This window comes from Salvelinus namaycush, unplaced genomic scaffold (genome assembly GCF_016432855.1).
Source record: "Salvelinus namaycush isolate Seneca unplaced genomic scaffold, SaNama_1.0 Scaffold1319, whole genome shotgun sequence".
NCBI lineage: Eukaryota > Metazoa > Chordata > Actinopteri > Salmoniformes > Salmonidae > Salvelinus > Salvelinus namaycush.
In genome coordinates, this window is record NW_024058030.1 from 41,235 (window position 1) to 68,488 (window position 27,254).

At 44.0% G+C, this 27,254-nt stretch overlaps 1 protein-coding gene and 1 gene segment (V, D, J or C); both read right to left on the reverse strand.

Annotated features, from left to right (window-relative positions):
- Nucleotides 1-1,460: 1,460 nt before the first annotated feature.
- LOC120036369 (proline-rich protein 2-like) lies at nucleotides 1,461-6,097 on the reverse strand. The gene is made up of 2 exons (XM_038982842.1): nucleotides 6,017-6,097; nucleotides 1,461-2,966 (listed from the first exon to the last, which is right to left on the reverse strand). Exons 1-2 carry the CDS (start codon nucleotides 6,095-6,097, stop codon nucleotides 1,461-1,463), a joined length of 1,587 nt encoding a protein of 528 aa, XP_038838770.1.
- An 11,719-nt stretch (nucleotides 6,098-17,816) lies between these two features.
- LOC120036370 lies at nucleotides 17,817-27,000 on the reverse strand. The segment is given in 7 exon segments: nucleotides 17,817-18,297; nucleotides 21,070-21,176; nucleotides 21,362-21,391; nucleotides 21,587-21,937; nucleotides 25,748-25,818; nucleotides 26,909-26,911; nucleotides 26,996-27,000. Coding segments are annotated over 7 exon segments (591 nt in total).
- Nucleotides 27,001-27,254: the final 254 nt, after the last annotated feature.

A 27,254-nucleotide genomic window follows, 5' to 3' on the forward strand; every position in this document is an offset into this window, starting at 1 on the left:
TAGTTACGTACTCTTAATTACTCCAATACCATAGTTACGTACTCTTAATTACTCCAATAGCATAGTTACGTACTCTTAATTACTCCCAATACCATAGTTACGTACTCTTAATTACTCCAATAACCCTAGTTACGTACTCTTAATTACGCCAATACCCTAGTTACGTACTATTAATTACTCCAATACCATAGTTACGTACTCTTAATTACTCCAATAGCCTGGTTACGCACTCTTAATTACTCCAATAGCCTGGTTACGCACTCTTAATTACGCCTGTCTCGGACGATCTGAAGTCTTTCATCTGTGATGATTCAAATGCAGCGTTATTTCACGACTGTTTGAGAATGAAGATCACGAGGTGTTTAAACCCTATCTACGTGGACTAAAGATCCAGTGGCCAGTCTGACCCCCCCTCACTACTAACAGTGTTTAAACCCTATCTACGGAGACTAAAGATCCAGTGGCCAGTCTGACCCCCCCCTCACTACTAACAGTGTTTAAACCCTATCTACGGAGACTAAAGATCCAGTGGCCAGTCTGACCCCCCCCCTCACTACTAACAGTGTTTAAACCCTATCTACGGAGACTAAAGATCCAGTGGCCAGTCTGACCCCCCCCTCACTACTAACAGTGTTTAAACCCTATCTACGGAGACTAAAGATCCAGTGGCCAGTCTGACCCCCCCCCCCTACTAACAGTGTTTAAACCCTATCTACGGAGACTAAAGATCCAGTGGCCAGTCTGACCCCCCCCCCCCTCACTACTAACAGTGTTTAAACCCTATCTACGGAGACTAAAGATCCAGTGGCCAGTCTGACCCCCCCCCCCCCTCACTACTAACAGTGTTTAAACCCTATCTACGGAGACTAAAGATCCAGTGGCCAGTCTGACCCCCCCCCCCCCTCACTACTAACAGTGTTTAAACCCTATCTACGGAGACTAAAGATCCAGTGGCCAGTCTGACCCCCCCCCTCACTAACAGTTTATAATATAGGTCACGCATGTGCAAGTTTTCAAACACACTGAAACAGAACCATACCAAAGAGTACTGAACATAAACACCAGAAGTCATAACACTATATTCACTTTTCTTTTTATAATAATGACTAGAATTCACTGTTTGAAACACATTTATTAAACAATGAACATCAGTCGTTCCACTTTGATCACGGTGTGTCATCCAGGGAGGATAATTATGTCATCCAGAAGGGGGCGCTGTTCTGTGCTTTTTAGAGCTCAGTGATTAGAAAGACAGGGAATCAGATCACCACCCTATATCATGTTGTTGTTCGTGTCTGTGTTGTCCGTCTGAGGGCTGATGCGTTCAAATTTACACACAGAGCTATGGAGGCAAGGACTGACCATCCACGATGTCACAATTATAGTTTTAACCATCTTTTGAGGCTACACAGTATTTACAATTACATTGTTTACAAACAATGGGGTAAAATGGGTCCGGGTTAGGGCTCTGTGGAGGGGAAGGGTCCAGGTTGGGGCCCTGTGGAGGGGAAGGGTCCAGGTTGGGCTCTGTGGAGGGGAAGGGTCCAGGTTGGGGCCCTGTGGAGGGGAAGGGTCCAGGTTGGGGCTCTGTGGAGGGGAAGGGTCCAGGTTGGGGCTCTGTGGAGGGGAAGGGTCCAGGTTGGGCTCTGTAGAGGGGAAGGGTCCAGGTTGGGGCTCTGTAGAGGGGAATGGTCCAGGTTGGGGCTCTGTGGAGGGGAAGGGTCCAGGTTGGGGCTCTGTGGAGGGGAAGGGTTGAGGTTGGGGCCCTGTAGAGGGGAAGGGTCCAGGTTGGGGCCCTGTGGAGGGGAAGGGTCCAGGTTGGGGCTCTGTGGAGGGGAAGGGTCCAGGTTGGGGCCCTGTGGAGGGGAAGGGTCCAGGTTGGGGCCCTGTGGAGGGGAAGGGTCCAGGTTGGGGCCCTGTGGAGGGGAAGGGTCCAGGTTGGGGCTCTGTAGAGGGGAAGGGGCCAGGTTGGGGCTCTGTGGAGGGGAAGGGTCCAGGTTGGGGCTCTGTGGAGGGGAAGGGTCCAGGTTGGGGCCCTGTGGAGGGGAAGGGTCCAGGTTGGGGCCCTGTGGAGGGGAAGGGTCCAGGTTGGGGCTCTGTAGAGGGGAATGGTCCAGGTTGGGGCTCTGTAGAGGGGAATGGTCCAGGTTGGGGCTCTGTGGAGGGGAAGGGTCCAGGTTGGGGCTCTGTGGAGGGGAAGGGTCCAGGTTGGGGCCCTGTGGAGGGGAAGGGTCCAGGTTGGGGCTCTGTAGAGGGGAAGGGGCCAGGTTGGGGCCCTGTGGAGGGGAAGGGTCCAGGTTGGGGCTCTGTAGAGGGGAAGGGTCCAGGTTGGGGCTCTGTGGAGGGGAAGGGTCCAGGTTGGGGCCCTGTGGAGGGGAAGGGTCCAGGTTGGGGCCCTGTGGAGGGGAAGGGTCCAGGTTGGGGCCCTGTGGAGGGGAAGGGTCCAGGTTGGGGCCCTGTGGAGGGGAAGGGTCCAGGTTGGGGCCCTGTGGAGGGGAAGGGTCCAGGTTGGGGCCCTGTGGAGGGGAAGGGTCCAGGTTGGGGCCCTGTAGAGGGGAAGGGTCCAGGTTGGGGCCCTGTGGAGGGGAAGGGTCCAGGTTGGGGCCCTGTGGAGGGGAAGGGTCCAGGTTGGGGCCCTGTGGAGGGGAAGGGTCCAGGTTGGGGCCCTGTGGAGGGGAAGGGTCCAGGTTGGGGCCCTGTGGAGGGGAAGGGTCCAGGTTGGGGCCCTGTGGAGGGGAAGGGTCCAGGTTGGGGCCCTGTGGAGGGGAAGGGTCCAGGTTGGGGCCCTGTGGAGGGGAAGGGTCCAGGTTGGGGCCCTGTGGAGGGGAAGGGTCCAGGTTGGGGCCCTGTGGAGGGGAAGGGTCCAGGTTGGGGCCCTGTGGAGGGGAAGGGTCCAGGTTGGGGCCCTGTGGAGGGGAAGGGTCCAGGTTGGGGCCCTGTGGAGGGGAAGGGTCCAGGTTGGGGCCCTGTGGAGGGGCACTAGTTTAAAACCTGGAACACTTGGAGCCAGTTTCCAGCATTCAGATTAAAAACCCAGTGCTGCATGGACTAAAAAGCACTTTCAATTTATAATCTCCATTGAAGGTGCTTTTTCAGTCCAGGACTGGTCTTAATTAACCTGCGTCTTGGAAACTGTCCCTTTAACTCTGAACCGCCAAACAGACTCCAACAGCACTTAGGTCTTCTGCATCTATGGAAAAGGACTGTCATCATGTTTCAATAATTCCCTCTGTAAAAATCGATGGGACTGTCATCAAGAATCAAAGGGACTCTCATCAAGAATGAAAGGGACTCTCATCAAGAATCAAAGGGACTCTCATCAAGAATCAAAGGGACTCATCAAGAATCAAAGGGACTCTCATCAAGAATCAAAGGGACTCTCATCAAGAATCAAAGGGACTCTCATCAAGAATCAAAGGGACTCTCATCAAGAATCAAAGGGACTCTCATCAAGAATCAAAGGGACTCTCATCAAGAATCAAAGGGACTCTCATCAAGAATCAAAGGGACTCTCATCAAGAATCAAAGGGACTCTCATCATGAATCAAAGGGACTCTCATCATGAATCAAAGGGACTGTCATCATGAATCAAAGGGACTCTCATCAAGAATCAAAGGGACTCTCATCATGAATCAAAGGGACTGTCATCATGAATCAAAGGGACTGTCATCATGAATCAAATGGACTCATGAAGAATCAAAGGGACTGAATCTTTGTTTAGCTGCACCTGTTCAGATAGAGCTGTATAATCAAGATCATGCTTTCATTCAGGGAATGTACTATACGATCTATGTCAAGTTGAACCACTCTACCACTAAGAGGGACTGGTTGCTGTGGAGCTAAGAGGGACTGGTTGCTGTGGAGCTAAGAGGGACTGGTTGCTGTGGAGCTAAGAGGGACTGGTTGCTGTGGAGCTAAGAGGGACTGGTTGCTGTGGAGCTAAGAGGGACTGGTTGCTGTGGAGCTAAGAGGGACTGGTTGCTGTGGAGCTAAGCGGGACTGGTTGCTGTGGAGCTAAGAGGGACTGGTTGCTGTGGAGCTAAGAGGGACTGGTTGCTGTGGAGCTAAGAGGGACTGGTTGCTGTGGAGCTAAGAGGGACTGGTTGCTGTGGAGCTAAGAGGGACTGGTTGCTGTGGAGCTAAGAGGGACTGGTTGCTGTGGAGCTAAGAGGGACCCCCTCCCACACAGAGACAGACACATTCATCTGTGAGGTCAGGTTTCTTCTCTCCTTGTAGTCAGCTACAGGTAGATTTTTCTTTAAACTGAATCAATTCAACAGTCACTCCATTGTTCTTCCACTGACAAATTGTCTTCCTACTGTACCAGATAAATTCCACTCTTAATCACTGTTTTATCAACTCATAAAAGGGGGGCTGAGTCTATCGTGAACCTCTTGAACAATGCCTCTTGACTCTCACCAAGTCCCTACAGAATTGTCATCAGCTTGAAGAACTCAAGATTCTCCATAGGAAGCATTGGCAGTAAAGAAAATAGTCCGTACCCCTCATAACCACTAGAGGTCAGGCTAAACCTGAGACTGGTGTACTACCACTCATAACCACTAGAGGTCAGGCTAAACCTGAGACTGGTGTAGTACCACTCATAACCACTAGAGGTCAGGCTAAACCTGAGACTGGTGTACTACCACTCATAACCACTAGAGGTCAGGCTAAACCTGAGACTGGTGCTACCACTCAAAACCACTAGAGGTCAGGCTAAACCTGTGACTGGTGTACTACCACTCTTAACCACTAGAGGTCAGGCTAAACCTGAGACTGGTGCTACCACTCATAACCACTGGAGGTCAGGCTAAACCTGAGACTGGTGCTACCCCTCAACCACTAGAGGTCAGGCTAAACCTGAGACTGGTTGTTACGAATCCCTTTGGCCCGACAGTCTAGGGGGGATGGTAATGGGACCCGTAACATAACTCATGCAAATTATAGTAGTGAAAACGTAACAGTGAGAACAAATAACCACGACAACTAAGATCTACCGTCAAACACTCTAGGTTTATTTATAAAACACACGGTAATGGGGGGGGAGCAGGAAAAGGGGCTGAGCTGGACCCAAGGAATGAAACAATAATCCAAAAACACCCCTAAACTAGACTAGCCTATTTCAACAAATACTAACTAACTAACCAATAAATACAGGGGGTGGTCCGCCCAGTTCTAACTAGTGTTTATATACAAAGTATTCCTACGGGTAGTGTATGCCCAAGGGCGTCTTATCTTGGTTACCCCCTTTTCCCACCATCAAGCACACTCTCAAACACCATAACAAACACAATACTCACAGGTGGGGACAAAGTGACATGTAGACGCAAAACCACACAATGAATCTACAGACATATGGCATTGACAGAGAGATTGAGCTGGGGAGAAAACAACTGACAGGGGTTTTAAACCAAGGGAAAGGGACTGTGATTGGGTAAGGGAAAAGGAGCAGGTGTCTTCCGATTAGCGACTGATTGATGACTGATTGGGGAATGATGATGGTCACCTGTGAGTAGGGGAGAAGGAGAGAAAAGAAATACATACAGGATACACACAGAACACTTGTATCCGTAACACTGGTGTACTACCACTCATAACCACTAGAGGTCAGGCTATACCTGAGACTGGTGCTACCACTCATAACCACTAGAGGTCAGGCTAAACTTGAGACTGGTGCTACCACTCATAACCACTAGAGGTCAGGCTAAACCTGAGACTGGTGCTACCACTGGATCTGTTTTGTGTGTGTGTGTGTGTGTGTGTACACCCACTTTAGTGTGACTTTCAGATGTTATTTTTTTTAACGTGGTGACACCTGTAGTTTCCACTTCTTCAGTCATTTTTACAGGAACCAGTCATGAAGTTGCCCACTATTCTCTTATTCCAGTGTAAGTTTAACCCTCCATTAGATAACATAACACTAGTCCGCAAGGGTGACTGGTATCCTGAAGGTTTTAAAGTATTTGTTCCCTTTACAGTCCAGTATTTCTGACCAGGGCCTACAGGGAATAGGTACTGGAATAGCATACACCCCTGCAGCATCCGTAGGGCGATGGGGCCCGCGAGCTATCTGGAGTTTGGGTCGCCCAGATAGCATATTAACACGCCATAAGTTATGAAATAAATGTTTAGAATGACAGGAAATTAACATTAAAATTGCAGATTTTTCTTTGTCTCGTGTCAAAATGTGTAGAATAGCAGGAAATTGGATCAGAGAATCTTGGAAGTCAAGACAATCCTTGGGAATTTTCTTTGTACTTTGAATGTTATTAATTTCCGATGTCGACTCTATGTCTGGAAATTCCCTTGTTCGGAGAAAAAGATCCCAATTTCAAACTCTCCGAAAAAGTTTTTAAAATAAAAAATATATTAACTGAAAAATTATCTTATGTAGTTTCTTGCAATAGCTCTCTGTGACTTTAAAGAATATTTAACTCAAAACTATGATTCTGAAAGGATTCGTCCGGAGATTTGGTCAATTGTTGTCAACTCCACTGTTCTACAACATATGCTTGAACAATGGAAGTATCGGCTGTGCAAGACCTAAGGGATAATGTTTGGTTTATAAATGTTGTTTTATGTTGTAAATCTAGAAAAACATGCCAAACTGCTAATGAAATTAGCCTTGGAGCATTTCATAGTTCTATAAAACAAAACAAAAAGAAGCTTGGAGAAGTCAATGGGTCTGGAGACAGTCTGCTGCTCCTCCAGACCCACTGACATCTCCAAGCTTATTTTTTTATACTGTCTGGTCTGTCTAGTCTGTCTGGTCTGTCTGGTACTGTCTGGTACTGTCTGGTCTGTCTGGTCTGTCTGGTCTGTTGAGTCTGTCTGGTCTGTCTAGTACTGTCTGGTACTGTCTGGTCTGTCTGGTACTGTCTGGTCTGTCTGGTCTGTCTAGTACTGTCTAGTACTGTCTGGTACTGTCTGATACTGTCTGATACTGTCTGGTCTGTCTGATACTGTCTGATACTGTCTGGTCTGTCTGGTCTGTCTAGTCTGTCTGGTCTGTCTGGTCTGTCTGGTCTGTCTGGTACTGTCTGGTCTGTCTGGTCTGTTGAGTCTGTCTAGTCTGTCTGGTACTGTCTGGTCTGTCTGGTACTGTCTGATACTGTCTGGTCTGTCTGGTCTGTTTAGTCTGTCTGGTCTGTCTGGTACTGTCTGTCTGGTCTGTCTGGTACTGTCTGGTCTGTCTGTGTAACGGTATAACTTTAAACCGTCCCCTCGCCCCGACACGGGCGCGAACCAGGGACCCTCTGCACACATCAACAACTGACACCCACGAAGCGTCGTTACCCATCGCTCCACAAAAGCCGCGGCTCTTGCAGAGCAAGGGGAAACACTACTTAAGTCTCAGAGCAAGTGACGTAACTGATTGAAATGCTACTAGCGCGTACCCGCTAACTAGCTAGCCATTTCACATCCGTTACATCTGGTCTGTCTGATACTGTCTGGTCTGTCTAGTACTGTCTGGTCTGTCTGGTACTGTCTGATACTGTCTGATACTGTCTGGTCTATCTAATCTGTCTGGTCTGGCTGGTATGTTTAGTCTGTCTGGTCTGTTTAGTCTGTCTAGTCTGTCTGGTACTGTCTGGTCTGTCTAGTCTGTCTGGTACTGTCTGGTCTGTCTGGTACTGTCTGGTCTGTCTGGTACTGTCTGGTCTGTCTAGTCTGTCTAGTACTGTCTGGTCTGTCTGGTCTGTCTAGTACTGTCTGGTTTGTCTGGTACTGTCTGGTACTGTCTGGTCTGTCTAGTCTGTCTGGTACTGTCTGGTCTGTCTAGTCTGTCTGGTACTATCTGGTCGGTCTAGTCTGTCTAGTCTGTCTAGTCTGTCTAGTCTGTCTAGTCTGTCTGGTCTGTCTGGTCTGTCTAGTACTGTCTGGTCTGTCTGGTCTGTCTAGTACTGTCTGGTCTGTCTGGTACTGTCTGGTCTGTCTAGTCTGTCTGGTACTATCTGGTCTGTCTGGTCTGTCTAGTCTTCTGGTCTGTCTGGTACTGTCTGGTCTGTCTAGTACTGTCTGGTCTGTCTAGTCTGTCTAGTACTGTCTGGTACTGTCTAGTCTGTCTGGTTTGTCTGATCTTTCTGGTCTGTCTGGTCTGTCTGGTCTGTCTGGTCCTGTCTGACACTGTCTGGTACTGTCTGGTCTGTCTGGTCTGTCTAGTCTGTCTGGTACTGTCTGGTCTGTCTGGTATTGTCTGGTCTGTCTAGTCTGTCTGGTCTGTCTAGTACTGTCTGGTCTGTCTGGTCTGTCTGGTCTGTTTGGTCTGTCTGGTCTGTCTAGTCTGTCTAGTCTGTCTAGTCTGTCTAGTCTGTCTGGTACTGTCTGGTCTGTCTGGTACGTCTGGTACGTCTGGTACGTCTGGTCTGTCTGGTCTGTCTGGTACTGTCTGGTATTGTCTAGTCTGTCTAGTCTGTCTAGTCTGTCTGGTCTGTCTGGTACTGTCTGGTCTGTCTTATCTGTCTGTTTGGTCTGTCTGGTCTGTCTAGTCTGTCTAGTCTGTCTAGTCTGTCTGGTACTGTCTGGTCTGTCTAGTCTGTCTGGTATTGTCTGGTATTGTCTGGTACTGTCTGGTCTGTCTGGTCTGTCTGGTTTGTCTGGAACTGTCTGGTCTGTCTGGTACTGTCTGGTACTGTCTGGTCTGTCTGAAACTGTCTGGTCTGTCTGGTCTGTCTGGTCTGTCTGGTACTGTCTGGTCTGTCTAGTACTGTCTGATGCTGTCTGGTCTGTCTGATACTATCTGGTCTGTCTGGTACTGTCTGGTACTGTCTGGTACTGTCTGGTCTGTCTGGTACTGTCTGGTACTGTCTGGTACTGTCTGGTCTGTCTGGTACTGTCTAGTACTGTCTGATGCTGTCTGGTCTGTCTGATACTATCTGGTCTGTCTGGTACTGTCTGGTCTGTCTAGTACTGTCTGGTACTGTCTGGTCTGTCTGGTACTGTCTGGTACTGTCTGGTACTGTCTGGTCTGTCTAGTACTGTCTGGTACTGTCTGGTCTGTCTGGTACTGTGCTGCCAGCGCCCAAACTATGACAGATCTGGCAGGGCAATGTACAAAAACCCACCATCACTCACACACACACACACACACACACACACACCATCACTCACACACACACACCATCATTAAGAGTCAATAACTCTCACAAGGACAACATGTTACAGCAGGCACTGTCAATGGTCTTTTGAAATAGAGTGTTTAAATGTGGTGCTGCTATTTACAGTGAGTTGATTACAGGAAACATTATCTTCTCCACTTTCCAAATCAACAGATTGCATGGTGACTGTAACAGTCATCAGAGCTGGAACACTGTATTCCCAGGGACTCACAGTAACAGGACTGGAGACGTGAGTCTTAGAAACTCCTTTCAGAACAGTATAGGGAGTTGTATATAATGTACAATTACATTCATAGAACATAGTTAACCCAGGTGAGATACTAAACAGTGTAGGGAGATGTATATAATGTACAATTACATTCATAGAACATAGTTAACACAGGTGAGATACTAAACAGTGTAGGGAGATGTATATAATGTACAATTACATTCATAGAACATAGTTAACACAGGTGAGATACTAAACAGTGTAGGGAGTTGTATATCATGTACAATTACATTCATAGAACATAGTTAACACAGGTGAGATACTAAACAGTGTAGGGAGATGTATATAATGTACAATTACATTCATAGAACATAGTTAACACAGGTGAGATACTAAACAGTGTAGGAAGTTGTATATAATGTACAATTACATTCATAGAACATAGTTAACCCAGGTGAGATACTAAACAGTGTAGGAAGTTGTATATAATGTACAATTACATTCATAGAACATAGTTAACACAGGTGAGATACTAAACAGTGTAGGGAGATGTATATAATGTACAATTACATTCATAGAACATAGTTAACCCAGGTGAGATACTAAACAGTGTAGGGAGATGTATATAATGTACATTTACATTCATAGAACATAGAAACATAACCCAGGTGAGATACTAAACAGTGTAGGGAGATGTATATAATGTACAATTACATTCATAGAACATAGTTAACCCAGGTGAGATACTAAACAGTGTAGGACGTTGTATATAATGTACAATTACATTCATAGAACATAGTTAACACAGGTGAGATACTAAACAGTGTAGGGAGATGTATATAATGTACAATTACATTCATAGAACATAGTTAACCCAGGTGAGATACTAAACAGTGTAGGGAGATGTATATAATGTACATTTACATTCATAGAACATAGAAACATAACCCAGGTGAGATACTAAACAGTGTAGGGAGATGTATATAATGTACAATTACATTCATAGAACATAGTTAACACAGGTGAGATACTAAACAGTGTAGGGAGTTGTATATAATGTACAATTACATTCATAGAACATAGTTAACCCAGGTGAGATACTAAACAGTGTAGGGAGTTGTATATAATGTACATTTACATTCATAGAACATAGAAACATAACCCAGGTGAGATACTAAACAGTATATGCATTGGGCACTCCACTAAACAAGATATCCTACACTACTTGTCATTTCTTTGCACCAGATTCAATAGAAACAGCTGTGTATGTGACTGTGACAACATATGTGACACAGATAGAAATGGAACATTCTCCCTCGTCAAACCCTCTGTGACAAACGGTTGTGTTTGCAGAAACCCGAGGAGAGCAGAGGGGTGGTTTGGGTTGTGGTGAGATGGAAGGGTACATGTTCGTTGTTTCTCATCATCCTGCCTGTGTTTCAGCTCTCAGGGTGTTGTGTCTCTCTCACCACATCCTCTCAGTGGCTGTTTCTCTCTCTCTCACCACATCCTCTCATTGGCTGTTTCTCTCTCTCTCCACCTCCACCCCCACAGAGCTGCAGGCCTCCATTGCTCAGTTTCACCTCAACCGCTAACACCCCCCCACTCCTCTACGTGATGGAGAGAGCATCGAACTTCCTGTCACCTTGCTGTTGTTTCGTTGCTCAACCACTTGTATCATATTATATGCCTTTTGCAACTAGTATCAGTCAAATATAATAACTTACAGAGCAGCCGTTAAGTTATTCTTAACATCGTATGTTCAACATGATTTCAGACATCAACTCAAAGTTTTGAATAAATATAAATCTTTTAGCTCAGTGAGGATGTTGCCTGTAATCCATGGCTTCTGGTTGGGGTATGTACTAAGTACGGTCACTGTGGGACGACGTCATCGGCGCATTTATTGATGAAGCCAATGACTGATGTGGTGTACTCCTCAACGCCATCGGAGGAATCCCGGAACATATTCCAGTCTGTGCTAGCAAAACAGTCCTGTAGCTTAGCATCTGCTTCATCTGACCACTTTTTAATAGACCGAGTCATTGGTGCTTCCTGCTTTAGTTTTTGCTTGTAAGCAGGAATCAGGAGGATAAAATTATGGTCAGATTTACCAAATGGAGGGCGGGGGAGAGCTTTGTACGTGTCTCTGTATGTGGAGTAAAGGTGGTCCAGAGTTTTTTCTCTCTGGTTGCACATTTAACATGCTGATAGAAATTTGGTAAAACAGATTTAAGTTTTCCTGCGTTAAAGTCCACGGCCACTAGGAGCACCGCCTCTGGATGAGCGTTTTCCTGTTTGGTAATGGCCTTATACAGCTTGTTGAGTTTGGTCTTAGTGCCAGCATCAGTCTGTGGTGGTATGTAGACAGCTACAAAAAATACAGATGAAAACTCTCTAGGTAGATAGTGTGGTCTACAGCTTATCATGAGATATTCTACCTCAGGCGAGCTATAGCTCGAGACTTCCTTAGATATTGTGCACCAGCTGTTATTTACAAAAATACATAGCCCACCGTCCCTTGTCTTACCAGACGCTGCTGTTCTATTCTGCCGATACAGCGTATAACCAGCCAGCTGTATGTTGATTGTGTTGTCGTTCAGCCATGTCTCCGTGAAGCATAAGATATTACAGTTTTGAATGTCCCGTTGGTAGTTTAATCTTCCGCGTAGGTCATCTATTTAATTTTCTAAAGATTGCACGTTTGCTAGCAAAATGGAAGGCAGTGGGGGGTTTATTCGATCGTCTACGAATTCTCAGAAGGCAGCCCGCCCTTCGGCCCCTTTTTCTCCGCCTTCTCTTCACGCAAATTACGGGGATGTGGGCCTGTTCCCGGGAAAGCAGTATGTCATTCACGTCGGGCTCGTCAGACTCATTAAAGGCAAAAAAGGATTCTGTCAGTTCGTGGTGAGTAATCGCAGTTCTGATGTCCAGAATTTATTTTTGGTCGTAAGAGACGGTACCAGCAACATTATGTACAAAATAAGTTACAAACAATGAAACAATTGGTTAGGAAGACGTCGCCATCTTCTCCAGCGCCTGTAACTATTCCCCAGGTCGTTGCTGTAAATGAGAATGTGTTCTCAGTCAACTCATCCTGTAACTATTCCCCAGGTCGTTGCTGTAAATGAGAATGTGTTCTCAGTCAACTCATCCTGTAACTATTCCCCAGGTCGTTGCTGTAAATGAGAATGTGTTCTCAGTCAACTCATCCTGTAACTATTCCCCAGGTCGTTGCTGTAAATGAGAATGTGTTCTCAGTCAACTCATCCTGTAACTATTCCCCAGGTCGTTGCTGTAAATGAGAATGTGTTATCAGTCAACTCATCCTGTAACTATTCCCCAGGTCGTTGCTGTAAATGAGAATGTGTTCTCAGTCAACTCATCCTGTAACTATTCCCCAGGTTGTTGCTGTAAATGAGAATGTGTTCTCAGTCAACTCATCCTGTAACTATTCCCCAGGTCGTTGCTGTAAATGAGAATGTGTTCTCAGTCAACTCATCCTGTAACTATTCCCCAGGTCGTTGCTGTAAATGAGAATGTGTTCTCAGTCAACTCATCCTGTAAATATTCCCCAGGTCGTTGCTGTAAATGAGAATGTGTTCTCAGTCAACTCATCCTGTAACTATTCCCCAGGTCGTTGCTGTAAATGAGAATGTGTTCTCAGTCAACTCATCCTGTAACTATTCCCCAGGTTGTTGCTATAAATGAGAATGTGTTCTCAGTCAACTCATCCTGTAACTATTCCCCAGGTCGTTGCTGTAAATGAGAATGTGTTCTCAGTCAACTCATCCTGTAACTATTCCCCAGGTTGTTGCTGTAAATGAGAATGTGTTCTCAGTCAACTCATCCTGTAACTATTCCCCAGGTCGTTGCTGTAAATGAGAATGTGTTCTCAGTCAACTCATCCTGTAACTATTCCCCAGGTTGTTGCTGTAAATGAGAATGTGTTCTCAGTCAACTCATCCTGTAACTATTCCCCAGGTTGTTGCTGTAAATGAGAATGTGTTCTCAGTCAACTCATCCTGTAACTATTCCCCAGGTCGTTGCTGTAAATGAGAATGTGTTCTCAGTCAACTCATCCTGTAACTATTCCCCAGGTCGTTGCTGTAAATGAGAATGTGTTCTCAGTCAACTCATCCTGTAACTATTCCCCAGGTCGTTGCTGTAAATGAGAATGTGTTCTCAGTCAACTCATCCTGTAACTATTCCCCAGGTCGTTGCTGTAAATGAGAATGTGTTCTCAGTCAACTCATCCTGTAACTATTCCCCAGGTCGTTGCTGTAAATGAGAATGTGTTCTCAGTCAACTCATCCTGTAACTATTCCCCAGGTCGTTGCTGTAAATGAGAATGTGTTCTCAGTCAACTCATCCTGTAACTATTCCCCAGGTTGTTGCTGTAAATGAGAATGTGTTCTCAGTCAACTCATCCTGTAACTATTCCCCAGGTCGTTGCTGTAAATGAGAATGTGTTCTCAGTCAACTCATCCTGTAACTATTCCCCAGGTCGTTGCTGTAAATGAGAATGTGTTCTCAGTCAACTCATCCTGTAACTATTCCCCAGGTCGTTGCTGTAAATGAGAATGTGTTCTCAGTCAACTCATCCTGTAACTATTCCCCAGGTCGTTGCTGTAAATGAGAATGTGTTCTCAGTCAACTCATCCTGTAACTATTCCCCAGGTCGTTGCTGTAAATGAGAATGTGTTCTCAGTCAACTCATCCTGTAACTATTCCCCAGGTCGTTGCTGTAAATGAGAATGTGTTCTCAGTCAACTCATCCTGTAACTATTCCCCAGGTCGTTGCTGTAAATGAGAATGTGTTCTCAGTCAACTCATCCTGTAACTATTCCCCAGGTCGTTGCTGTAAATGAGAATGTGTTCTCAGTCAACTCATCCTGTAACTATTCCCCAGGTCGTTGCTGTAAATGAGAATGTGTTCTCAGTCAACTCATCCTGTAACTATTCCCCAGGTCGTTGCTGTAAATGAGAATGTGTTCTCAGTCAACTCATCCTGTAACTATTCCCCAGGTCGTTGCTGTAAATGAGAATGTGTTCTCAGTCAACTCATCCTGTAACTATTCCCCAGGTTGTTGCTGTAAATGAGAATGTGTTCTCAGTCAACTGACCTGGTAAAATAAGGGTTAAAAAACTATATTAAAATGAATAATCGGTATGATAGGAGAAAACTGAGGATGGATCAACAACATTGTTGTTTCTCTACAATATTAACCCTTTTTTTTTTTTTTTTTCTTTATTTTTATTTCACCTTTATTGTAATTATTCGCTCTTATGGCCTATTTATTGCCTACCTCCTCATGCCTTTTGCACACAATGTATATAGACTCTTTTTTTTATTTTATTTTTTTCCTACTGTGTTATTGACTTGTTTATTGTTTACTCCATGTGTAACTCTGTGTTGTTGTCTGTTCACACTGCTATGCTTTATCTTGGCCAGGTCACAGTTGTAAATGAGAACTTGTTCTCAACTAGCCTACCTGGTTAAATTTAGCAGATTAACACTGATGATAAATCATCAGATGATCATGTGCAAGTAGAGATACTGGTGTGCAAAACCTAACTGACAGAGTGAAAAGAAGGAAGCCACAAAATATTCCAAAACATCCATCCTGTTTGCAACAAGGCACTAAAGTTAAACTGAAAAAAATGTGGCAAAGAAATTAACTTTATGTCCTGAATACAAATTGTTTTGTTTTGGGCAAATCCAACATCACTGAGTACCACTCTTCATATTTTCAAGCATGGTGGTGGCTGCACCATGTTATGGGTATGCTTGTCATCGGCAAGGACTAGTGAGTTTTTTTTAGGATAAAGGGAAATGGAATAGAGCTAAGCACAGGCAAAATCCTTCAGGAAAACCTGGTTCAGTCTGCTTTCCGCCAGACACTTTGAGACAAATTCACCTTTCAGCAGGACAAAGCCAACTGACATGACACTGACATATGAAAAGCCAACTGACATTTACTCCTGAGGTGCTGACTTGCTGCACCCTCGACAACTACTGTGATTATTATTATTTGACCATGCTGGTCATTTATGAACATTTGAACATCTTGGCCATGTTCTGTTATAATCTCCACCTGGCACAGCCAAAAGAGGACTGGCCACCCCTCATAGCCTGGTTCCTCTCTAGGTTTCTTCCTAGGTTTTGGCCTTTCTAGGGAGTTTTTCCTAGCCACCGTGTTTCTACACCTGCATTGCTTGCTGTTTGGGGTTTTAGGCTGGGTTTCTGTACAGCACTTTGAGATATCAGCTGATGTAAGAAGGGCTTTATAAATACATTTGATTTGACAATAACCTTAAACACAAGGCCAAATATACACTGGAGTTGCTGACCAAGAAGATAGTGAATGTTCCTGAGTGGCCTAGTTACAGTTTTGACTTCAATCGGCATGAAAATCTATAGCAAGAATGATTCACAACCAACTTTGACTGTCACGTTCCTGACCTGTTTCCCCTTGTTTTTGTATTTATTTAGCATGGTCAGGGCGTGAGTTGGGTGGGTTGTCGATGTGTGATATTTTGTTGGGGTTTTTGTGTGTTCGGCCTGGTATGATTCTCAATCAGAGGCAGCTGTCAATCGTTGTCCCTGATTGAGAATCATACTTAGGCAGCCGGGGTTTCACGTGTGTTTTGTGGGTGTTTGTATTTCGTGTCAGTGTTCGTGCCACACGGGACTGTTGTTCGGGTAGATTCTATTTGTTATTTTGTTTCGTTTAGTGTTCAGTTTATTTCTTAATAAAACATGGACACTTTCCACTCTGCGTTTTGGTCCGATCCCTACACCTCCTCTTCAGACGAAGAGGAGGAAATCTGCCGTTACATTGACAAAGCTTGAAGAATTATACAAATAATAAAGGGCAAATATTGTGCAATCCAGGTGTGGAAAGCTCTTAGAGGTTTACCCAGAAACACTCACAGCTGTAATCACTGCCAAAGGGAATTCTAACATGTATTGACTCAAGGGTATGAATATTCATGTAAATGAGATAATTCTGTATTTCATTCACAATAAATTTGTAAAAATGTCTAAAAACATGTTTTCCCTTTGTAATTTTCGGTATTGTGTGTAGATGGGTAAATGTGTTAATATTTAATCTGTTTTGAATTCAGGCTGTAACAACAAATGAACACTGAATACCTTCTGAAAGCAATGTATAACTGTTCCACCTGAGCGTAGGTAAGCCTGAGACCATGATGCACTGCAGCGCTGCAGAGTGGCACGGAAACTTCCTCTCTGTGTGGGCAGGAAGCAGGAAGCGGTGTGTTTCTCAGAAAACGGACGTGATACAGACATAAACATCACAATATACTCCCTCGATGGAAAGAAACATGTTACATTTGAAATCAAAAATTGTAGAGAGTTTCTGCTCCAAAGAGCACAGAATCTATCTACCATGTCTTGACCTTATTTCAGGTGGTTATTTCCTGTATCTCTGGGTAATCTCACAGTGTATCATGTTCAGTAATCACCCACATGCTGGGGGGGGGGGACTGTAAACAGGATTACATGCCAGTATATGTATTAAAGAGCTTGATAATGACTGTGTATTGATTTCTGAAATGAGCTCTTTGAGGAAAGTCCGTCGTAATGAATCATTCGCGGTTTCAACATTACTAACTTCTCTTAGGTGGAAATAAGTTTCAGTCAAATATTCACATTTCCAACTTTATTATTGAGTAACAAGTGAGTAATATAGTAACAATTGATGAAAATCAACCCAATGTATTTTAGAAAGCCCTTCTTACCTATAGCAGATGTCACAAAGTGTTAAAGCAAAGTGTTACCTGACATCTCAGACTGATGAAATGACACTTGAGCAGACTAATTATATATGTCTTTTATTTATCCTTTATTTAACGAGGCTTAAGAACAAATTCTTATTTACAAGGCCGGCCTACCGGGACCAAACCCGGACGACGCTATGTGCACATTATCGAATGTGTTATTCAAAAGGGAAAACATTGAAATTGGAAAGCAACATGTATTTATACTGTACACACTATGATGTAACTCCTGCAACAAAAATAATACAAAAATGAACATAAATGTTGGTTTTGTAAGTTAATGTAAAATGTAAATATTGTTTTGACACACTTCCTGAATGAACTCATATACACTGAGTGGACAAAACATTATGAACACCTGCTCTTTCCATGACATAAATTGACCAGGTGAATTCAGGTGAAAGCTATGATCCCACTTGTTAAACCTCTTCAATCAGTGTAGATGAAGGGGAGGAGACGGGTTATAATGTTATGCCTTGAGGATTGTTATGCCCTGAGACAATAGAGACATGGATTGTGTATGTGTGCCATTTAGAGGGTGAATGGGCAAGACAAAATATTTAAGTGCCTTTGAAGGGGGTATGGTAGCAGGTGCCAGGTGCCCCGGTTTGTGTCAAGAACTGCAACGCTGCTGGGTTTTTCACGCTCAACAGTTTCCAGTGTGTATCAAGAATGGTCCACCAGCCAAAGGACATCCAGCCAATTTGACACAACTGTGGGAAGCATTGGAGTCAACATGGGCCAGCAACCCTGTGGAACGCTTTCGCCACCTTGTAGAGGCCATGCCCCGGGGGGGGGTTGCAACTCAATATGAGGAAGGTGTTCTTAATGTTTTGTACACTCAGTGAATACATTAATAAAGATTCTGTTTATTGGGGACGATAAAATACATCCTCACATTGTAGAGTGACAGTTAATAGAAAGCACACTGTACATTGTAATCACATGACAGACATGGGTTTGTTCTTCGTCCCAGATGGCACCCTATTCCCTTTATAGTGCACTACTTTATAGTGCACTACTTTATAGTGCACTACTTTATAGTGCACTACTTTTCACCAGAACCTTATGCCACACTTGACGCCCTCCAGTCCACCGAGCTCAGCTTCCACGGGTGGCCGGGTCTCGGTCAGTGATCAATTACATCTGTTTATCTGAGGAGCGCTGTATGGGAAACACAGAGATACAGGATGAAGACATTATGGTGTCTGTATAGGAAACACAGAGATACAGGATAAAGACAGTACGGTGTCTGTATGGGAAACACAGAGATACAGGATAAAGACAGTATGGTGTCTGTATAGGAAACACAGAGATACAGGATGAAGACATTATGGTGTCTGTATAGGAAACACAGAGATACAGGATGAAGACAGTATGGTGTCTGTATGGGAAACACAGAGATACAGGATAAAGACAGTATGGTGTCTGTATGGGAAACACAGAGATACAGGATAAAGACAGTATGGTGTCTGTATGGGAAACACAGAGATACAGGATGAAGACATTATGGTGTCTGTATAGGAAACACAGAGATACAGGATGAAGACAGTATGGTGTCTGTATAGGAAACACAGAGATACAGGATAAAGACAGTATGGTGTCTGTATGGGAAACACAGAGATACAGGATGAAGACATTATGGTGTCTGTATAGGAAACACAGAGATACAGGATAAAGACAGTATGGTGTCTGTATGGGAAACACAGAGATACAGGATGAAGACATTATGGTGTCTGTATAGGAAACACAGAGATACAGGATAAAGACAGTACGGTGTCTGTATGGGAAACACAGAGATACAGGATAAAGACAGTATGGTGTCTGTATGGGAAACACAGAGATACAGGATAAAGACAGTATGGTGTCTGTATGGGAAACACAGAGATACAGGATAGAGACAGTATGGTGTCTGTATGGGAAACACAGAGATACAGGATGAAGACAGTATGGTGTCTGTATGGGAAACACAGAGATACAGGATAAAGACAGTATGGTGTCTGTATGGGAAACACAGAGATACAGGATAAAGACAGTATGGTGTCTGTATAGGAAACACAGAGATACAGGATAAAGACAGTACGGTGTCTGTATGGGAAACACAGAGATACAGGATAAAGACAGTATGGTGTCTGTATGGGAAACACAGAGATACAGGATGAAGACAGTATGGTGTCTGTATGGGAAACACAGAGATACAGGATAAAGACAGTATGGTGTCTGTATGGGAAACACAGAGATACAGGATAGAGACAGTATGGTGTCTGTATGGGAAACACAGAGATACAGGATGAAGACAGTATGGTGTCTGTATGGGAAACACAGAGATACAGGATAAAGACAGTATGGTGTCTGTATGGGAAACACAGAGATACAGGATGAAGACATTATGGTGTCTGTATAGGAAACACAGAGATACAGGATAAAGACAGTATGGTGTCTGTATGGGAAACACAGAGATACAGGATAAAGACAGTATGGTGTCTGTATAGGAAACACAGAGATACAGGATAAATACAGTATGGTGTCTGTATAGGAAACACAGAGATACAGGATAAAGACAGTATGGTGTCTGTATGGGAAACACAGAGATACAGGATAGAGACAGTATGGTGTCTGTATGGGAAACACAGAGATACAGGATAAAGACAGTATGATGTCTGTATGGGAAACACAGAGATATAGGATAAAGACATTATGGTGTCTGTATGGGAAACACAGAGATACAGGATAAAGACAGTATGGTGTCTGTATAGGAAACACAGAGATATAGGATAAAGACAGTATGGTGCCATTTTAGAACCTATATTAGCACAAAGCTAGCCTGGTCCCAGATCTGTTTGTGCTTTCCTGCCATCTCCTACAGTATGTCATTGTCATGCTGACCATAAGAGTTGGCAAGGCAACACAAACAGATCTGGGACCAGGCTGGCTAGCACTAACAGATCTGGGACCAGGCTAGCTAGCACAAACAGATCTGGGACCAGGCTAGCTAGCACTAACAGATCTGGGACCAGGCTGGCTAGCACAAACAGATCTGGGACCAGGCTAGCTAGCACAAACAGATCTGGGACCAGGCTGGCTAGCACAAACAGATCTGGGACCAGGCTAGCTAGCACTAACAGATCTGGGACCAGGCTAGCTAGCACTAACAGATCTGGGACCAGGCTGGCTAGCACTAACAGATCTGGGACCAGGCTAGCTAGCACAAACAGATCTGGGACCAGGCTGGCTAGCACAAACAGATCTGGGACCAGGCTAGCTAGCACTAACAGATCTGGGACCAGGCTAGCTAGCACTAACAGATCTGGGACCAGGCTGGCTAGCACTAACAGATCTGGGACCAGGCTAGCTAGCACTAACAGATCTGGGACCAGGCTGGCTAGCACTAACAGATCTGGGACCAGGCTAGCTAGCACTAACAGATCTGGGACCAGGCTAGCTAGCACTAACAGATCTGGGACCAGGCTAGCTAGCACAAACAGATCTGGGACCAGGCTAGCTAGCACAAACAGATCTGGGACCAGGCTAGCTAGCACTAACAGATCTGGGACCAGGCTAGCTAGCACTAACAGATCTGGGACCAGGCTAGCTAGCACAAACAGATCTGGGACCAGGCTAGCTAGCACTAACAGATCTGGGACCAGGCTGGCTAGCACTAACAGATCTGGGACCAGGCTGGCTAGCACTAACAGATCTGGGACCAGGCTGGCTAGCACTAACAGATCTGGGACCAGGCTGGCTAGCACTAACAGATCTGGGACCAGGCTAGCTAGCACTAACAGATCTGGGACCAGGCTGGCTAGCACTAACAGATCTGGGACCAGGCTAGCTAGCACAAACAGATCTGGGACCAGGCTGGCTAGCACAAGACATAGGTTGAAGAAGAGAGAGAAAGCTGTGTGATGTCCCTCATCATAGTAGCAGTAAACTCACCTGAAACTTCCAAATCAGAGCCATGACGACCAGGCCGTAGAAGGTACTCTTAGCGATGAAGATGCTGTAGGCCAGCTTGGCAGTCTTAGTGCTCCTCACATAGTACTCTACAAGGACAATAAGACATTGAAATGACCTTGACTAAAATGGTGTCAGGGAATATTGTTTTCGCAGATTAGGCATGACTAAATATGATAGTATTGTAAACAGTATTATGTAAACTATAGGTTATATGTATGCCATGTATTTGGCATGAACAATAAGTAGGTCAGTATAGAATGGGCACATTTACCTGTCGTAATCCCTCCATCACCACCTTGACCTGGAAGAAACAGAGCAGTGTTTCACATGACACAGGCTAGTGTACATCCTAGCTCTACATGATGCTGTGGAGAAGCTTACTACTTTACTTACTACTTTACTAGAGAATGACACAAAAGACAAGCATACTATTGTCGTTCAATGAAACCTGTTTCTTCTCATAAACAAGGAGTTTTAGTTCATCATTTGACCATACCTTCTTCTCCGTTAATGTGATCTGCAACATATATGTCAGTGGTCCCATTGAAGAAGCGGACGGTGCAGGTGAATCTGTTAGAGGCCTTGTTCCATTTCCTGGCTGGGACTCTCAGTCTGCTGGTGATACTGTAGAGTTTGTTTTTACCACTCAAGGCCGTGTTGTCGGTCCCAACTCCATCGGTGATGTTGGCGCCTCCATTCAACTGCCAGAACACAGTGACGTGGTCGGGGTAGAAGTCGGTGGCCACACACACCAGGGTCTTCTTCTTCTTCTTGTTTCTATCTTCACACTCCTTAGTGGAGGGTGGAAGGACTTTCACTTTGGGTGGAGAGACAGTGAGGCCTGGCTCTGCAGGGAGGAAATAGACAAAGATTTAACCTTTAACAGTCAATCAATGGCTCTGTTTGTTGTTGACTCAGACCTGAACCTGTGGGCTTTAAAAGAGACGAGACAGAAATGACACCTATTAGCTGGTCCTGTCTTTCTCATTCTATAAACCGGTTCTGTCTTTCTCATTATATAATCTGGTCCTGTCTTTCTCATTATATAATTTGGTCCTGTCTTTCTCATTCTTGACAGTAACATCAAGGCAACATGAACCACCAAATTCTGTGTCCAGACAAGCACATAATAACACAGCATTTCATTCAGCAGCTCAGAGTGAACCTCTTTGTAACCCAGCTGCCAAAGTCACTGTCAAGACCGTAGAACATGAAAGCTATAATATACGATTATTACCGTTTTTTTTTTTTACAGTATTTTTACAGTATTCTTACAGCGTCCTTACCCAGAACTGTTAGCTTAGTTCCCTCTCCAAAGTAGGCAGGATAAGCACCAGAGCACATCACATACTCACAGACAGAAAACCAGCATGATGCTAGCTAGCAAGTACTGCAGTTGCTGAAGTTTGTCTTTAACAAAGGGGGGTAGTACTGTATTTGCTGTAGTTTGTCTTTAACAAAGGGGCTAGTACTGTATTTGCTGTAGTTTGTCTTTGACAAAGGGGGTAGTACTGTATTTGCTGTAGTTTGTCTTTAACAAAGGGGGGTAGTACTGTATTTACTAATCGTTTGTCTTTAACAAAGGGGGTAGTACTGTATTTCTAAGCATGTTTATGTCGACAGAGCTTAACTCACTTTCTCCGTCAGCTCTATTCACAGGACTAAAACAAACCTGGGTATTTTTCCCTCCTAAATATTTGTATGTTCAACTAATGTACCAAATCAATCAACTAGAATTCAACCCATTATTACAAATGATTTCAATATTGTGTATAAATACTTTTAAGAGGTGAATCTCTTACCTAGAACAGTGAGTCTGGTTCCTGGACCAAACTCTGACTTCTCCGTGTTCCACAGAGAGATACCATGCTATACATTACTGGCTCTGTAGTTTCACCCAGTGAGTCTGGTTCCTGGACCAAACTCTGACTTCTCCGTGTTCCACAGAGAGATACCATGCTATACATTACAGGCTCTGTAGTTTGACCCAGTGAGTCTGGTTCCTGGACCAAACTCTGACTTCTCCGTGTTCCACAGAGAGATACCATGCTATACATTACAGGCTCTGTAGTGTGACCCAGTGAGTCTGGTTCCTGGACCAAACTCTGACTTCTCCGTGTTCCACAGAGAGATACCATGCTATACATTACAGGCTCTGTAGTGTGACCCAGTGAGTCTGGTTCCTGGACCAAACTCTGACTTCTCCGTGTTCCACAGAGAGATACCATGCTATACATTACAGGCTCTGTAGTGTGACCCAGTGAGTCTGGTTCCTGGACCAAACTCTGACTTCTCCGTGTTCCACAGAGAGATACCATGCTATACATTACAGGCTCTGTAGTGTGACCCAGTGAGTCTGGTTCCTGGACCAAACTCTGCCTTCTCCGTGTTCCACAGAGAGATACCATGCTATACATTACAGGCTCTGTAGTGTGACCCAGTGAGTCTGGTTCCTGGACCAAACTCGGACTTCTCCGTGTTCCACAGAGAGATACCATGCTATACATTACAGGCTCTGTAGTTTGACCCAGTTCTGACCCAGTTCTACTACGTTCCTTGGTCTGAACTATTAAACGGTTTCTTCAAACTGATCTAATACCATATAGATTCATACAAACCAACGTCTGGGAGGATTTTCAACATTCTTGTATACGTATCTATTTCTCTACATCTCTGGTTCACACACGTTTAGAAATAATCCAAAGTCTTTGTCATTAACAGATACATCTATATGGGTTGTATCTATAAGAGTCTATACACATTTAATCATCATGTTTCTCACCCAGAACTGTGAGTTTGGTGCCGCTGCTGAAGTATGGCTGGTTGAGGTTCACACTGATACGAGGCTACAGAAAGAGCCCTCTTCTCCCGACACTAGCAGAGTCTAGTTATATACACCCTAATATGCTACTCCCGACTCTAGCAGAGTCTAGTTATATACACCCTAATATGCTTCTCCCGACTCTAGCAGAGTCTAGTTATATACACCCTAATATGCTTCTCACGACTCTAGCAGAGTCTAGTTATATACACCCTAATATGCTACTCCCGACTCTAGCAGAGTCTAGTTATATACACCCTAATATGCTTCTCACGACTAGCAGAGTCTAGTTATATACACCCTAATATGCTTCTCCCGACTCTAGCAGAGTCTAGTTATATACACCCTAATATGCTTCTCCCGACTCTAGCAGAGTCTAGTTATATACACCCTAATATGCTTCTCACGACTCTAGCAGAGTCTAGTTATATACACCCTAATATGCTTCTCACGACTCTAGCAGAGTCTAGTTATATACACCCTAATATGCTTCTCACGACTAGCAGAGTCTAGTTATATACACCCTAATATGCTTCTCACGACTAGCAGAGTCTAGTTATATACACCCTAATATGCTACTGTTTGCTGTTACAATATTTTGGTGCTATTCTATAAAACATTTCTACATCACAAGATAAATGACAGATACTGTATCAGATTATATCATCCTTGTTTTTTGCTTTTACCTCAGACTGTGAGTCTAGTTCCATTGCCGAAGTAAGTCTGTGTCTTGAAACTCACCGCTCCTGACAGAGCTGATAACAACTAGAACCATGAGAGATGTAGACTGGGTCTGGGCATAAAGCCGGACCACTTTATACCTCAGTACCATGAGAGATGTAGACTGGGTCTGGGCATAAAGCCGGACCACTTTATACCTCAGTACCATGAGAGATGTAGACTGGGTCTGGGCATAAAGCCGGACCACTTTATACCTCAGTACCATGAGAGATGTAGACTGGGTCTGGGCATAAAGCCGGACCACTTTATACCTCAGTACCATGAGAGATGTAGACTGGGTCTGGGCATAAAGCCGGACCACTTTATACCTCAGTACCATGAGAGATGTAGACTGGGTCTGGGCATAAAGCCGGACCACTTTATACCTCAGTACCATGAGAGATGTAGACTGGGTCTGGGCATAAAGCCGGACCACTTTATACCTCAAAACTAGGTCTGATACCTTGTTGTATAAAATGTTAGAGGAACATAACTGATCATTTTACTGTGATCCAGTTACATTAAAATAACCTTAGTTTAAAGAGTAAATGTTTTTATATTGCAGAATATTTTACATGTTTTCTCCATGCTAGTACATAACATTTGGTCGTATATTTTCTTACCTAAAACGGTGAGTTTGGTGCCGGCTCCAAAGTATGCTTCCGAGTACGAGCACAGAGCGACAAGGTGCCTCCTAAAGTCTCTGACTAAGACTCTGGGCTTTCTCACCCTTCGTTACTCTGTTAGAACTACATTCAAATACTCTTCACAGTAACTCATTAACAGGTATAATCTAAATTATAACCAAATACATTATTGTGACTATTTTTCTAATGAAATGTAAGTGGTTTCCAACTCCAGCTAGGTTTATTTTATTATTTAGGTGTTTTGTCTCACCTAGAACAGTTAACCTGGTTCCTCCACTGAAGTAATCCTGCGTGACTCTGACAGCACCGTGGATTTACTCTTAACGTGACCACGTCAGGAGGACAATCAAAGACCCAGTCATTCTGTTACAGTACAATTCACCTAAAAATCATACAACCACATACATTATAACCACATAGCTTACATGGTTTATAACCACATAGATGACTGCAAGGTGTCATTTCTTACCTAGGACAGTTAACCTGGTTCCTCCACCGAAGTAAGCCTGGCTGGCACTGTTAGCACAGTACAGTGGAACCCTGCTCTAATATAGACTTAGTCTCCAGCTGTGCTGTTTTTCTAGAACTTTCCATGTCGATCATGACCTTTGATAAATCTTTTCTCCTAATACCAACCAACACCCTATTCTTACCAGTTTGGAACACAGAGATGAGACAAACATACTATAATCTACTAGGATATCAAATCTCTCTTCTCACAATTATGTTGTCTAACTCAAACGACACACGAGGCAAACATAGAGTATGGATTACTTACCGAGAACTGTTAATTTGGTGCCTGAACCAAAATGTGCCTCATAGTTGGCACAGTGTATACAGCCTTAACATCAAAAAGCATTGAGTGGAGTAACACTGGTAGGAACTAATCTAATGTACTGAATCCATAACCAACTATCTCCTCACATCACTATGCTACTAGACCACACATAGAGTCCCATTAGTTCCACCATGGTGAATATTCTCTTACCCAGAACAGTCAGTTTGGTTCCTGCTCCAAAGATCGCAGGATTATAGTTGTCACAGTGAAGACATACTGAGCAGTAATATACCAGCCACTACTGCCTTGTTCTATGCATTTGGCATCAGAAATACTCTCTTGCTTTTAGTCAATCATTCATGTTTTTATGAAGAAAGAAAGTTCAAAATCATCAATTTCACGATAAGAAAGTAGGAAGTATTTACCTAAAACGGTGAGTTTGGTTCCATTGCCAAAGAAGGCTGGTTGGTTTGAAGTCACAGTGTTTTCACATCAACCCTTTAGTTCAGCTTGACCATGGACACTTTATGAGACTCTCATTGGCAAATGAAGCATCTTCAGGATTACATATTTATATACATATTAAGAATCTTTAAGAAGTTAACTTACCTAAAACAGTGAGCTTTGTTCCATTTCCAAAGTAGGGCACACTTCCAGTGTCACATCGCTACTCTCCTATTCCAAAATTACCTCAGATCTCTCTGTCATTCACCCTCTAGGGAAAATGAACAGAGATACTAGGAGATAAAGAGAACAGATACTACCTCAGATCTCTCTGTCATTCATCCTCTAGGGGAAATGAACAGAGATACTCAGAGAACAGATAACACCTCAGATCTCTCTGTCATTCACCCTCTAGGGAAAATGAACAGAGATACTCAGAGACACAGAAAACAGATAACACCTCAGATCTCTCTGTCATTACTTGTTAGATATTACCGCATGGTCGGAACTAGAAGCACAAGCATTTCGCTACACTCGCATTAACATCTGCTAACCATGTGTATGTGACAAATACAAATACAATTTGATTTGATTTGATTCATTCACCCTCTAGGGAAAATGAACAGAGATACTCAGAGATAGAGAGAACCCAACCAAATCATGAGAAAACAAAAAGATAATTACTTGACACATTGGAAAGAACTTACAAAAAAACAGAGCAAACTAGAATGCTATTTGGTCCTAAAAAGAGAGT